At 27.6% G+C, this 16,151-nt stretch overlaps 1 protein-coding gene across 2 annotated transcripts; it reads right to left on the bottom strand.

The window, feature by feature from the left end:
* Positions 1–253: 253 nt before the first annotated feature.
* On the bottom strand, positions 254–16,145 carry LOC107473940 (uncharacterized). 2 transcript variants are annotated; one of them, XM_016093533.2, is made up of 12 exons: positions 16,000–16,145; positions 15,798–15,887; positions 14,014–14,091; positions 13,781–13,855; positions 13,224–13,276; positions 6,142–6,295; positions 3,949–4,059; positions 3,159–3,285; positions 2,878–2,975; positions 2,071–2,209; positions 1,270–1,322; positions 254–486 (listed from the first exon to the last, which is right to left on the bottom strand). In XM_016093533.2, exons 1-12 carry the CDS (start codon positions 16,051–16,053, stop codon positions 403–405), a joined length of 1,116 nt encoding a protein of 371 aa, XP_015949019.1. In that variant the 5' UTR covers positions 16,054–16,145; the 3' UTR covers positions 254–402. The 2 variants fall into 2 exon arrangements, with proteins under 2 accessions (XP_015949019.1, XP_052112917.1); XM_052256957.1 differs by having other exon boundaries at positions 2,071–2,197.
* Positions 16,146–16,151: the final 6 nt, after the last annotated feature.

The following is a 16,151-nucleotide window of genomic DNA, read 5'->3' as shown; positions in this document are numbered from 1 at the left end:
CAATCGAGTAAGAGTAGGACAGATACCTGCGAGTTTGGATACCGGTGCCAACCATATGAATAAGAGAAGAATTATATGTCTCAATAAAAAATATTTATTTGTCTCAATTTTTAATAGTCAGAACTTATAAATATTGAATTTTGGTTAAAATTACACATGTCCATACAAAAATAGTAAGAAATTTATTTGTTAATTTTTCTAATTTTTTTCCATATAGTAATAGAAGAGTTTTAAATATAAAAAAATATTAGTGTTTCAATAATTTTATTTATTTATTTCAATCGTACAACATATACATAGTTAAAATCAATAACTAAAATTACCGAAACACTAATATTTTTAATACACTTGATTTTTTTCTATACTATATATATTAAATTTTTAGGCACCCAAATTGAGGCTCTAGTGTGTGAAAGATGCAAGATAGGGATCAGTACGATATGGAAGACCACTTCGAGCTCCAAGAGCTTTACAATTGGTGGCTGCCTGAAATTCCCATCAAAATAAAATAAAAAATTATTAATTTGGCTCTTCTAAAGTGCTAGATATACTTTAAAGAGAAAAAGAAAAGTAATTCATCCCAATCATCATTAATGCTAATAACTTATGATATATAATAAGCTATAAATTAAACATCTATATATAAATATATGTGTAATTTTCTCATCAACATTTATACCATTAAATATAGAAAAATAATAATGCTTTTTTAAATAGTTTAATTACTTTGTCGGTGTTATAGTTTTGTGAAATTTTTAATTAGATCCTTATACTTTTTTTCTTTTTAATTGGATCCCTGCACTAAATTTTTTTTAATTAAGTCCTTCTTAGTAGTAATTGGCTTAGTTTTATAGGGACTCAACTAAAAAAAATTAGTATAGGAACCTAAATAAAAAGAAAAAAAAAGTGTAGGGACCAATTAAAAAAAAATTAGTACAAGGACTCAATTAAAAAAAAAAAAGTAAAGGGACCTAATTAAAAATTTCGCAAAACTATAGAGACTAATAGAGTAATTAAACCTTTTTAAATCAATAATAGTGTAATACCAATCTCTCTTAATTTTATTTATTTTATCTTCTTCGAATAATATCTTTAGTTCTTATTTATCATATCAATATTTTTTAATATTTGTTTGTCATATCTATAAAGATGGTAAATAATTTTAAAAAAATAAAAAAGAAAATTACATTATCAACATAAGAATGTCATTATCTCCCTTAAATTAAATCTAATACCATTTTATGTTCATTTATATGATTAACTACTTACCACATAAGAGGCAAATGTCAACATTATCTGTGGCGAAAAGTTGGCACATATTGCTGAAAACAAAAATATAACATTTTAAATTTTACAATTGTATCGTACACAAATTTGTGCGATATATTTTTAATTAATTAAGCAATATGTAAAAGACTAGAAGTAATGAAAATTGAATGGCAAATAATGTACTAAATTCATGATACATTAGCCTTATAATATTCAATTAAAAAATAATTCCATGTATAACCAAATTTATAATGAGAAAACTACAAGGCTATACGTGTATGTAGCGTTAAGATAAAAATGATAAAGTGTCATTTTTTTTCCATGAAGAAAATATCAATTTTTGTTAATTTTTATTCTATTTTTGTATCTCAAGCATTTTAAAAATCATTCAATGTTATCCGTTACTATTAACTCTATACGAGATACTAATGAAGGTAGTGAATTTATGCACACTAATAATTTTTATATAAAGCAAACTCTTATAATATTATCGTGGTAAAAAATTGAAAAATAGTTAAAATCCAATAGAATTAAAAACAAAAAATAAAGGAAAATTAACTCACAAAAAGATTCAAGATATTATGGTATTCTTCTCCACTCCATATTATCAAGTTTCTATATCTATATAAAACTATGTTTTTTCCATTAAATTGCAAAAAATAGAGTTAAAAAAATACATCATCCATTAGTATATTTTAGGCCGTATATAAAGTGAGGATAACATTGAAGTATTTAATAAAATATTTAAAAAATAAAATGGTTAAGAATAGTATTAATATTTATAAAAGATGTTACACATACCACATAAAATAGCTCCAACAAATGCATCTCCAGCACCAGTTGTGTCAATAAGTTTTGATGGTGGAATCTTTTCAGCTGTTCCAATATATAACTTCCCACACATACATCCTTCTCCTTTTGCTTTAAACTTCATTATAGACTGGTGGCAGAGGATTAATTTATAAAAAAGAAAAAAAAAACTATCGACCTAAGTAGAATATTATCCTAAATTTTATCTAAAACTATCATTATTCAATTGTTTCTCACACATAGATTGACCAATGTCACTACAAAAGTTCCAACAAATAGTGGCAGTTTTTAAATGGGATAGTCACGATTTGTGAATCGTTTCAAGATAGGGTGCGACTAAATCATTAGTGACGGTTTTTTCTTATCACTGAAATAACTACTACAAACCAGTATTTAACAGCAGATATACTTTACCGTGAAATACCAATATAATTGCAGCGCCTGTCAAAATTGCCGCAATATCTACCACTAATTTTCTTTTTATAGCAGTTTTGATTAACCGCTATAAAAATACTGTTGTTATATATCGAATTTCTTGTAGTGTGCTCATTTAATTTCAATGGGGATAAATATGAAAAAATGATAAAAATCAACCAATAATTAACTAACATGAATTTTAGATGTATAATTTTTAAATTATAAATATGCTATTTTAATTTTTAAATGTACAAATCTTGTTTGATTGATTTTTGTTATTTTACTTGCAGGACCTTTTTTCAATAGCAAAAGATAAATTACTATTAGAAAAAAAATATTAATCAAATTAAAAATGTACCATAATTAAGTTAATATTATTACCGAAGCTATACAGGTAGGCATGGTTATGGTATCATCCTTTCTCTTTGTTAATGACTCAAATGTGCTATCAATATCCATTTCTTCTAATGGAGAAATACCTGCATATATAGCCACTTATTTTCAGTATAGAAATCATAAAAATAATTAGATGCATAGAAAATATTGCTAATGAACTAGAAGCTACAATTTGTGCTTAATTAATCTTCTATTCTATCATATGAATTAAACTAGACAAAATTCAAAACATAATCAAAAGGAGAAAGAAAAAGATGTATTTTCACCATCCACACATCGCTCAAGCATTATGCAACCATCTTTTCCCAATGTTACAATCACAAATTTGAGTTTTGGTAACCTTAACATAATTGAAACTAGTGCTTTTGGGATAGTTGATGCCTCTGTCCAAACCTGTTAAATATGATGAATAAAAAATACACTGTGTTGTTATATTATTAGCAAATAAATAATTAATTCATATTGACTGACCATAATGAGAAAATATTTTAGTGAATGGGAAAAAGTTACCTTAATTTCCACCTAAAGTAAACTAATGCTATTTTGCATAAATTTTATTTTGACATTTCTAATTAAATTATATATATATATATATATAATATATAATCAAACTTATTTACATTTATGATCAAATTTCAAAAACTACTTATTTACATTTATGATCAAATTTCAAAAACAAAATAGTCAAATTGAATTCACAATTATAATCAAAATACAAATAAAATTAAAAAACACATTGGTGACTAACTTTTTTGTTTTCTTGAAAATCTTAATTATTTGTTGTGAAAATTTGGTTATTATGTTACAAAAAGTTTAATTATTTTAGTGATTGATTATTGTATATATCTGCTACCAAAATATGTAAAACACACATAATAAATATACATGAATTTAAAATAGCTTATTTGATGGTAGATTTTTAGTATTAATAGAATATTTGTCATAGTCTTTTCAAGTTCTCTGTTTTAGCTACAAGACAAAGCTCAAACTATTATAAAACTCACAAGCAATAATATAAGCTAAGGTGCTTCATGATATTATATTTTGATTAATTACCTGTGGAAAATTTTCTGAGCATATAATATAATCGGTCAATCTTAAGAGATTATCCAATCCTTTCCTTGGTTTTTCAGCATCAACTAAGATAGGTATATTCTGCTGAAATGCCTGTATAATGGTCAAATATCATCATAATAATTAACTTTTAACCATATTAAATATACATTAGAAATCAGCACTAATTAATTATTTTATAAATAATATAATTTAATTAAATTCATATTTATAATCAAACATCACATAGATAATATAATCGAATTAGATTCACATTTATAATTAAAAAATAAGAATAAAAGTACAAAAACATAGTGGTTATTCGTTTGTTGTGTTTATGAAAAATTTATTTATTCCGTTGTAGAAATGTTTGATTAATCTGTAATGAACAATTTGATTATTTTAAAAATTGGTTATTCCACTTAAAAAATATATTTATAGTATATATAAATCTATACAAATATATGATTATTGATTTATAATGTTTAAATAACAAATTTTGTTTAATTTAATTGAATATCTTCTTATTCCACTCTCTCACGTTGGGTGTATCGTTTTGTTTTAGATACCTAAAGCTTTTATATACCTACACATACATATTAAATCACATACATTGTTTCAATTTAACTCTTTATAAAAAAAATATTTTTTTATCGGTCCAATCGTTAAATATAATTACTTACTATAAATATCATTTGCACTAAATTTTGTAAAAATTAAACATCAATAAGATTCTATTCTAAAAACTCATTCATATTTCGAGTTAATAGTCAAATTGATCTTTGAAGGATTGTCCAATCATAATTTTTATTTCCAAATAATTCTTTTAATTAAATTAGTTCCTAAAAATTTAAAGTCAATCGCGTTGGTCCTTCCGTCAAATGTTTATTCCGTTTCGTTAACAATTTTTTACGTGTAGTGTTAAGTGATAACTCAGTGATAAAACGATGCCATTTTAATTACAGTTCCACCCCCAAATTACTCACCCACTTTTCTCTTCTCCTTTCACTCAAAATAAACGAAACACAGAAAAGATTAACAGGCTCCAATCGTTGGAAGGGTAGAAGAAGCAATCATCAACGACACATAATAGACTGCGACTACGCTTATTCGTCTCGATCTCTAGGGCACCGTTGCACGGCCGCGGGTCTTCTCCTTTCACTCAAGGGTTACAAAAAAAGTCACTGAATAGAAAGAGAAGATGAAAAAGCTCTGATAATTGGAATGGTAGAGGAAGCAATCATCAGTAACGCTATACAGAATGCGAATGCTCCTCTTTGTCTGGGTCTCTAGAGTTTTACTGCGCCATCGTGGTAGGCGCTGTCTCTAGGTGAGAGATACGGATCCTTGTATACCGATTTTTCTTTTTTTTTTGTTTTTTTCTTTTTAGTCTGAATGTGTAGTTGCTGGGGGTTAGGGTTGAATGTTGGTTGGTTTCGGGTTAGAATTTTTGTACCGGGGTAGTTGTTGCTAGGGTTTTACAAGGTTTCACCGATTAATGCTTCCACGGCCATTCCAGTGATCGGAACAGCTTCATCTTCTCACTCTATTTTGGGTGACTTTTCGTTAGTTGTGGGAAAAAGGAGAACAGTGGTAGAATAATGGAAGAGTTACCTTAGTAATAGGGTAAAACAATATTGAGTTATTCAAAACGCACTGATGGTATAGAACGACGTCGATTTGTCACTACTGAGTTGTCATTTAACGTTCTACGTGGACACTCAGTGACAAAAACTGTTAGCCCAGTAACGGAAAGACAAACGAGATTGATGTTAAATCTTTCGAGGACTAATTTGATTAAAAAAATTATTCGAAGATAAAAATGATGATCGGCCTATCTTTCGGAAACTAATTTGACTATTAACCCTTTATATTTTATATACATTTTAAAATTTTATACTATTGTTAATTTGATATATAGAAAGGTATATCAATTATTTTAATCAAAGAGGCTTTACACAAAATATATTACGTCGATAAAATAATTATTCAACGGTGTAATATAATAGTAAGGTTATTTAAAAAAATAGTAAGGTTATTTACACATTACATATTTTGTTAAGAGTTAGTGATTCACAAATTAAATAGGTAATATAATAGTAGTAAATTATCATCACTAATCTAGTGAGTAAAATTTTCCATGAGCTGAAAACATACATTTCATTATTCAACTTAATTATGTAACTTATTAATTACCTCTTGAGCAATGACAATAGCGGTGTCAAGCATCCTTCCATCAAAATAAACCACTTTTGATCCAGCCAATATAGATACCAAGTTAGTACTATGAAGATCTTCAGGTTTCATTGGAGGATATTCTCCTGGATTGAATATACAAGTTCGTGTCTTCCTGAATGCATAAAATACTATCATTAATTAATATAATTAGCCAATAATTTACACTCTTTAATAAATTTATATAATGATAATAATTTAAAGTTACTCACAGAAATTGTCAAAGATAAAATCTTCAGACGAAGATAGATTTAGAATGAATAATAAATAAGAATCTACATCATTTCTATTAACATGTTTGTGTAATTTCATTCTACATATTTTGGCAGTTGAGGAAATTTATATTAAATAAATTAAACATCATTATTCATTTTTCAAAATCCATTTGAGTGAAAATATTTGTGGAAAGATCTAAAATTTGAGAGAACTAATAACATGTTTAAGAATAATATTTAAAAGTTAACTTTATAAATTATGGAGAATAAATAAAATAAACCACAAATTTATAAGTCCATAAATTATTTCTTTTATAAGATTAGTTATAAATTAAGTAAAAAATGACGAGATAGATGTCAATGAGAATTTATCGAATAAAGTACTCTTGTACTGTTGAGTTTTTTCTTTCAGTACGAGAAGTGGAATAGAAAGATGAGAGAGAAAAGAGAAAAATAGAGAGAAAACCAAAGAGAGAGTGAGGGATTTGAACGAGAAAAGTGACAAATTGTGACTAGGAGAAGACTTAAAATCTATTGGAGATCAAACCAACCAATCACACATCACAATCTATTATTTTAGAGGCTCTCACAAATAATTATCAGAGATTAGGAGAAGTTCTTAGAGATCGAAAATATCGGTCAATTACTGTATTCACTAACAACCTACCACTAAATACATTGGTAGCATAGATTTGGCAAGCGTTTGAAAGGGAAGGATGAGTAGTGGATATGTTCTTGTCAAAGAAAAAGATGATGAGGAACCTGCTAATGTTTGCTTTTGTGAAATTTGCGATGAGAACTGATTCTAGATGGGTGAGTGGTGCAGAGATACAAGATAAGATTATCAGAGGTTAGATACAAAAGAGTAAAATTGGGTAAGATGCATAAAGATGAAAAGAATGAGAAGACCCAAGCAGAAGAATAACATAGTAAAAGATATAGATGATATGAAAAAAGGAGATATAATGAAAAAAGATTGTATAAGGATGTGGTCAAGTTTGGAAGCGGAGGACTAAGAACAATAGATCCAAGAGACGACAATGACACAATGTGATGCTGTCACTTGAAAAATCAAATGTGGTAATAGATAGTAATGGAGGAATGATTGAGAAAATAGAGAGTCTAATTGAGGAAGCAATTAATCAAATAGACTTTCTGGAGGTGAAATAGACAGTGATGAGGAACTGGTACAACATGACTGAGGTAAAGATAGTGATGACTTTTGACAATAAGAAAAATATGGAGGAAGCAGCACAATTTTTTTTTCTACTAAATCACTTCATAGACATCAAAGATGAACTTCTAGAGAAACAAATAGATCGAGGAGGCTTTAGGTGGAAGGCATAGGACTCCCCATACATACTTAAAATAAGGATAATATGGAGGGAGTGTTTGGGGGATAGTGATAAAAGTGGATAGTTAAAAAAATTAACATTATAACTCCTTTAAGGTATTAGTGAACTCAAGTTTCGATCCCACCATACAAGCATACCTGAATATATTGATTGATGATGAGAAATTTCAGGTAATTTATAAGAAATATAGGGCAAATGAATACGCATTCTAATGATAGGTTATGCTAATGGAGAATAAAGTGATAATAAAAGGACAAGGGATGCATGGGAAGCATAAGGGTGTGCAGGACACTGTAGTATGTGAGAATGATAGAAATATGTCCAATGAAACAATAAGAAAAGTGAGGCACACTGGCACGTAGACAGAGGCTAGTGACGGTGAATAAGATGATATGCTTATGATAGCCAACAATATGGAAGTGAGAAGGTTGATAGAAGTGGAATGCAAATGGCTGTGCATGGATGGAAAGGAATAATGATGTCATCAAGGCCCACAATCAAAATATAGGTAGTAAAGAAAGGAAAATTTGGACTAATGAGTCAAAAACTCAAACTTGGTAAGACGATAGAGATATAAAAGAGGTTGTAAGAGAGTTTAATCTGGGTCTACTTAATGAGCTAAGTGAAAATAATGAAATGAAATATTTAAAAAATGAGCATATTTAAAGAAGGATGGGGCGAATAAGGATTATAATGAGATAAAAAATGAAGGGGACTCAGGCTCTGGTCCATCTAAACCACCATATTTAAAAATGAGGCACGTGAGATAGGGAATAGGAATATAAGTGAAGAAGAGAGAGAGGCAACCAATACAAGAACAATAGTTTGAAGAAGAAGATGCCAAAAAGAAAGGTAGGACAAAGATTGAAAGGCGAGAAAAAAATATTGAGAAAGAAAAAAGAGAAAAAAAATCACAAAGAGAGAAGGAATCCAAGGATAACCTCAAAATGTGCTCGAAAAGTGAGGAAGATATTGAATATCTAAATTTTGGAGGCAAATAGAACATGAACTTTGAGAACACAAATTGAAATTGTATACACATAAAGAAAATGTAGCAAAAAAGTACTTGAGAGAGGAGAATGGAGAGACTAGAAGCACGAAGAGGAAGGAGACAAAAGCACGGCACAAAAAAAATTCTAAAAAAGAGTATTAAGGATACATGTGATTTATTAACTATGCCTAATGATTCTCTTATGGAATTGTAGAGGACTGGAGAATGGCGGTAAAATGGGAATTATTAGAGAAATAGTGAGCAAAAATTGTGTGAGATTTTTAGGCCTGATGAAAACAAAGATAGCAAAGGTGAAAGATTTTGAGATAAAATGGTTATGGATAACATTGAGTATGAGTAGAGTATGGCTGCAACTGAAAGTAGTAATGGGAATAATGTGTTTGGGAGAAGGCATTCTTTAAGATCCAACAGGTCATAAAAGGTAGTATAGGAGGTATCATAGATGAAAGTGATGATCAAGTAATAAATGGGGTTGTGTAGGCCCTAAATACCGAGAGGGAGGATTAATAAAAGGTAGTATAGAAGGAGATTAAGTGCGTCAAGAATCACCTTGACATCCCTATTATTATAGTATTCGGGGACTTTAATGAGATTACTCATCCAAATAAGAGGAGTAATGACAGAGTAAACACTGAGGGCATCGTAGATTTTAAAGAGGGGTACAAGATTTTGAAGTAATGGAGATGTCATTGGTGGACAGAAAATACACTTAGAGAGATGAAAAGAGTATAAGCAAGATTAACAAGTTATGCCTGGATACGACGTGGGTTTAGAAATTTCCTGCATAAAAGTTTAGATCTTTGAAGTGTGCTAAATTAGATTATGTGCTGATAATTTTTGAAAAGGAGATAAAGGATTAGTGACTTAAATTGTTCATATCCTTGGACGTTTAGTTTACACATCCTTAATTCAAGATGTTTGATAAGAAATGGAGAAAAACAGAAGAAAAGTCGGTTGCTATGAAGTTGAGAAACATTAGAGAAATTCTAAAGAATTGGAATAGAGAGACCTTCATAAAAATTGAAGAGAAATTAAAATGTTTCAAAAGGGAGATTGAAACATTCAAAAAATGTTAAAATATGGAATTAACCAAAATGAGAACTTAATTAAAAAGGCAGCTTTGAAAAATCAATTAGAGGTGTGGTACAAGAAGAAAGACGAATATTGAAAATACAATAAAGGGATAGGTATATAAAAGACGTTGGTAAAAATAATGAGATATTTCATGTAAAATCTACTATTAAAAAAAAAAGAAAAAGCAGAATCGAGAAAGTGAAAAAATGGGCAAATAGTGAAGAATTCAGCAGAAAATTAAACAACCGGCAAAGAGGTATTTTAAAAATGTATGTTCACAATAATATATATTAATGATAAAGATATAGAAAGGTATGATATGGAGAATAACAAATGAACAAGCAGAGATGATTAAAAATATTTCGTCTGGTGAAAAAATAAAAAATGTTACGTGGGCATATGAGTTAGCAAGAGCACTGTGGTAGATGGGTATAACTTTAAGCTCATCAAGAAGACATGGAGGAGTGAAATTCACGAACATGGTTTAGGATGTTTTTTAGTAAAGGAAAAATGTCAAAGAAAATAATTATGACTCAGGTAGTGTTAGCAGTAAAATTGGGCGGGGTAAAGAGATAAAGGACTTGCGTACAATTAGTATGGTATGATGTATTTATAAAGTAATTTCTAAGGTATTAGGAAAAAGATTGAGACCTTTAATGGGAGGACTAATTGGAGATGTTTGAACAACATTTATTCAAAATCCATAGATTTAAGATGGTGCACTAATAGCGAGTGAATAGGTGGTTTGACTCAAGAAGACTAACAATGTAGGGGTGGTAGCTAAACTAGACTTTAAAAGAACATAAGACTCAGTGAGATGAAAATTCATTGACCATGTGTTGGAAAAGATAGATTTTGAATCGGGATAAAAAAGATGGGTACAAGGTATGCTTGAGACAACGTCAATGTCGATTATGATTAATGGTCTCCAACAAAACCTTTTAGAATGGAGAAGCAGCTAAGACATGGTGACCCTATATCATTATTCTTGGTTGTTCGAGTTGTGGAGGTTCTTAACAAAATGATTGAGAAGGAATATAAATGCAAGAGATAGGAGGTATGGTAATGGATAAAAGAGAAGTATTGCTTTTGTGTCTACAATTTGCGAACGATACAATTTTATTTTGTCCATCAAATTTGAGGATGTTGAGGAATTATCAAAAAATTCTTAGGTATTTTGTTATGATGTTAAGACTTACAATTAATTTTGTTAAGTCGTTCATTATTCCAGTGAATTGTCATGGTGGTGAGATTGAAAAATTGAAATGATCTATGAAATATCAAGTTGGGATGTTACCAATTAAGTAGCGCTTGGCATTCCATTGGAAGCAAACCCAGTAAGAATTGCTACATGAAAATTCATCTTGGACAAAATTGAAAAGAAGTTAAATTTTTGAAAGGCTAACTTGCTATCAAAGACTAGAAAGTTAATGATCATAAAAGCGGTTATTACTAATTACTTAAAAATGTCTAAGATGTCAAAAAAGGTTGCAAAAAGGATAATCTCAATGCAATTCTTTTGGAAAAAAATAAAATGAAAAAAAATGAATGCTAACATTAAAGTGGAGTATTATTCAGAAGGCAAATGAGCATGGCAGCTTAGAAATTGGGGATATACTGATTGAAAAAATAGTAATATTATTCAAATGGTAGTAGAGATTCTCAGATGAAGATGAGAAGTTATAAAAAAAAAGTTAATAACTCTTGTTATGATGTGGACATGCACATACTAAGACGGAAAACAATTGCAAAGGTTGTAATAGTTTATAGAAGAAGATTGTAAACATTGCAAAAACAAATGAGACGTAAAAAGAAGTGAATAAGAAAAGATGCAACATGTGTGTTAGGAAAAGAAACGAACAAGATTTTGAAAGATGTTTAGGTAAGAGATAAGAGTTAGAGAAAAAAAATTTTAAGATTGTTTAATATTTTAAATAGAAAAGAGCATATGATTGGTGACTGTGTTTCGATTGGATCCTAATGGTTTGAAACCTTCAATGGAAGAGGGTATTTTTTAAGAGAGAAAAACCACTAATTGATGAGAAAATATTTTGAAAAGTTTGTCTTGGGTTATAGGATAATATGGCGTAGATACTCAGCTCAACCAAATCATTTGTTACTACAACAATAGCAAAGTTTTATGGAGTTCCAATAATAAAGCATATTTTTTATGACATATGAAAAAAATTAGTCTCACTGAGAGTGAAAATATTTGTATAATTCGTAATAACGGATACGATGAACAGTAAGAATAAACCAATAAGAAGAAATAATATATAAAAAGATACATTGTGTGTTCTATGTGAAAATGAGTTAGAAATGGTAAATTATTTATTTTTGCATTGCAACTTTTTTTTTCTCGTTTATAGTAGTTGGCTCAAAAGATAAGGAGATGTAGTCTGGATAGACATGAAGAACGTAAAAGAGTGGTTTAAAAGTTGGATGAATCAAGAGGTGAAAAATATGAAAAAGAAAAGTGAATTATTTGTTTCTTTATAATTGTATGGGCAGTGTGGAGTTGTAAAAATTAAAAGATTTTTTTGGATAAAAATATATTATGTCTTCGTTATTAAATTGTTTTTGTTATTTTGTTTGCATGCAACTTTTTTATGTCTTGATTATTGAGATTTTGAGGTGTATTTGTTGTGTTTTGATAAAAACTTGTGATTTATAATTTGTTCTTGATGGCATCAAATGGAGTAAACTATAAATAAAAAATATTTTTCTCCTATTTTGGGTTGAGCTAGTACAAATGATCTAAAAATATTCTATTTTAATAAGATAAAGTATTATTTTAGTCTCTAACTAACATTGTAGTTAAGTTGTAATTTTTTTATAATATTTTATTTTATTTGAATTTTGTTCTCTAGTTAAAATTATATTTTTTCCTTTTAAAAATATAATTTTTCTTCTATTATTATCTTTTTTCTCTCTTATTCTTCTACAATTTTCACTCTCAAATTACTACTACTCCTATTATGATTACTATAGTTATGTTTTTTTACTAATATTTAGAAGAAAATTATGATAAAAAAAGAATATTTTTAAAAAAAATTGACAAAAATATTAAAATAGGATAAAATAAAACATTTAAGATAGGAATAGAATATTTCAAATATTAAAAATAAAATTAAGACATATTTCAAATTCTAGAGACTAAAACAATACTTTAAACTTTTAATTATTGAAAAGAAAAAGAAATCATATCTTTTGGAAGGCACGTTATATTAGCACCTAAAACTTTTACTTACACAAAAAACATTATTATATCGTTCCAGTTAATTTTAATTAGGTGAATAAAAGTTATGGCACTAGCCAAGTCTCTTAAGAAAATAAAACAAAATAAATATGAAGTTAATGTATAAATCATTAAACAATGGTACATACTTTTGGGTGTCAATAATGATGTAGCTAAATGGCGTAGTCCCTTCCTTAGAAACCTAGAAGTAAAAGATAATAAATTTGGTTAAAACATCACCAAAATTACTAGGGCAAACACATAAGAATAACCTTGCATTGGTTATGTGTGTAACGTAGGTTTAGTCTTCAAAATGTTTTTTACATTTTAGCTTTTAAAAAGTTTAATTTATGACATAAATTTGGCCATTCAAATATTAAAATTTTATTTTCATTATTTCAACAATTGACAGAACTTTGGACTAATTTAAAATGAATATTAATGATTCAATATAGTAATTAAGTTTATGTCATAACTCATAAATGATAAATATCTTCTAAAACAAACACACACACACGTATTAAGAGTTTGCCTCATCAAATATTTAATTGAATATTATATAAATTATTTTACAGATATGTTAACACATAACAATAAAATTCTCTAGTTATAAGGTAGAAAAGAAACAAGAATAATTAACTACTCATACTCATTATTATTAAGACAATACATAAAGATATTTATATATAGGTGTGAAAACATATACCACCATAAACGAAGTGTCAACTCCATCAACTTCTAGCTCCTCCAACAAGGCCCTACCTTGAATATCATTTGCAACCTATTCATTATTAATTTTATAAAAAAAATTATTAATTAGAAATTGACCCTTTATTTGGCCACACCCAATGAATAAATATTATAATATCATCATTGAAGTAGCTAGTCGTCATCATGTGCCTTAAATAAATAAATAAGAAAGACAGAAGGAATTGAAACCTTTGCAATGATCCTTGGCTTTAATCCCAACCGAGCAGCACAAGTTAAAGCATTTCCAGCATTTCCGCCACCTTGGACCTGTATTTTCAGTTTTGAGCCCCCACTATAGTAGTTAATTAATGTGGTCATATGAACATGTCAACATTTAATTAAGTTGCTTCTTGTCTATGTTAGTATTTAATAAAGGAGCAACTATTATCTGAAATTGAAACTAAATATTTTAAATTTATTAAAAAAAATATAGTGTAAAGAATCTCTTCAAAAAATTTGCTAAATCAAACCATAATGGATGCTTGTGGTGTATATATATAATGCACTGTGGTGACGAAATGTAGAATATTTTATCTTAATCAAGAGAGAAATGGATATAAACTAAAGTTATACAAACAAATTAGAAGTTGAAATATTTAAGAGTTTAATCGAATATAATAATATTTTTTATATAAATAAATGTATTTTTGTAAATGTGATTTTTATTTTAAAATTAATTTTTTTAATTAATTTTTTTGAATTGAAAATATTAACCTTAATTATTGATATTCAATTCGATCTAATTCATACGAATAGAATTGACATAACAATTCGTGCCACAATGAATAGAGTTGGAGGTGGAATAGATTGTACTGTCATTAGTAAAACGCAGATTTAGATCTAATTCTACTAATATTTTTAATATGTTAGTGTATTTTATAAAAAAATATTATATATACACTGAGTGGTGTAAATTGAAACACTCTTACTTTATATAATTTCACTAAATCACTAAAATAATTATTTTAATATTATTTGTGTTATTAATTTTAACAGAAAAATGTTGATGAATTGATGTTTGTATCTTTTGTGACTTTAGCATGGATTTAACTATGATTTTTTTGTTGTTTTTTATTTTAATATGAATTTAATTTATAATTATTATTAGTAAGTTTATCAAATGTTATATGATAAAATATTGTATTTTTTAAAATAATTGCTATTTTACATGTAAGATCAAGTCTTGGATGTAGGATTTTAAAGTACTAGTAAAATTCTAATTGAGAATTTTAAATTTGCCAGTAGAGTATAATTAAAATTTTAGAAAGATTTTTAATTTTAGATATAATTAGAGTTGAGTCTAAATTTTATTTTATCTTATTTATTGTTGATTTTAAATTTTTCAATCCAATCAACTAACTCGGCAAAAATTTTGATAGTCCATAATATTTGGACTATTAAATAGTTTCAATAACAAAATATATTTTTAAATTTTTTTAATAATTATTAAATAGTCTTTATTTAATTTTGTTTAAAAATTAATTCTTCATCTATTATTTAATTCTAAAATTTATTTTTTATTTTATAATTATTATTTTATTATTTATCATTTATATATTTACTAACAATTAGAAATAACAACTAAATAGATCTTCCGTTAATCGTGTCTCCATACATATTTTGAAAATAAAATAAAAAATAAATTTAAAATTAAATAATAAATAAAAAATTAATTTATAAATAAAATTAAATAAAAATTATTTAATAATTATTAAAATATTAAAAAACATATTTTATTACTAAAATCACTTAATAATCCAAATATTATGGAATCGTTAAATCCTTTATCAACTAACTTATTAATTTTTTAACCCATTTTTTTACAACCGATATTCTAGTTTAAATCGAACCATCAAGTTATCAATTATCGATTATTTCATTTAAACCAGTCAAGTGTATCCGATTTTTAGAACCATCATATATATATATGATTGTGAAATTAAAGAAGAAAGATAGTAATTATGAATTAATACCTTGAGTTGGGTGCTTCTCATCTTGGAGTCTGGAACTGGGAAACATGTCACTGTTGCCAATAAATCCACACAAACTCCACCAAACCCCACCTGCATGCAAAATCACATGCCACTCATCATTCACTTCAACAAGAGCTTCGAGAATGTAGCTTATTATTAAGACATTATATATATTGTTACTGCATATATAGAAAGCACTTACGATGATGCAACTCTCTGGGAGAGGAAGACCGTATTCATCAGAATCAGAACTCATTTTTGGGTTACAAATTAAATGTTAATATATATAGATTATAGGGAAAAGAGTAGAAACAAAAGATTTAAACAATCACTGTGTGTGTGTTTATGAAACGG

This window comes from Arachis duranensis, chromosome 2 (genome assembly GCF_000817695.3).
Source record: "Arachis duranensis cultivar V14167 chromosome 2, aradu.V14167.gnm2.J7QH, whole genome shotgun sequence".
NCBI lineage: Eukaryota > Viridiplantae > Streptophyta > Magnoliopsida > Fabales > Fabaceae > Arachis > Arachis duranensis.
Note: the sequence above shows the minus strand (reverse complement) of the source record. Positions and strands in the feature narration are given on the sequence as shown.

Excerpts from the sequence above, each read along its gene's own strand:
- LOC107473940 (XM_016093533.2), bottom strand. The coding sequence starts at position 16,053 with ATGAGTTCTGATTCTGATGAATACGGTCTTCCTCTCCCAGAGAGTTGC. Across the intron at positions 6,296-13,223 it reads ATCATTATTGACACCCAAAA|GAAGACACGAACTTGTATAT; the intron begins GTATGTACCATT and ends TTATGCATTCAG. Across the intron at positions 4,060-6,141 it reads CTATTGTCATTGCTCAAGAG|GCATTTCAGCAGAATATACC; the intron begins GTAATTAATAAG and ends ACCATTATACAG.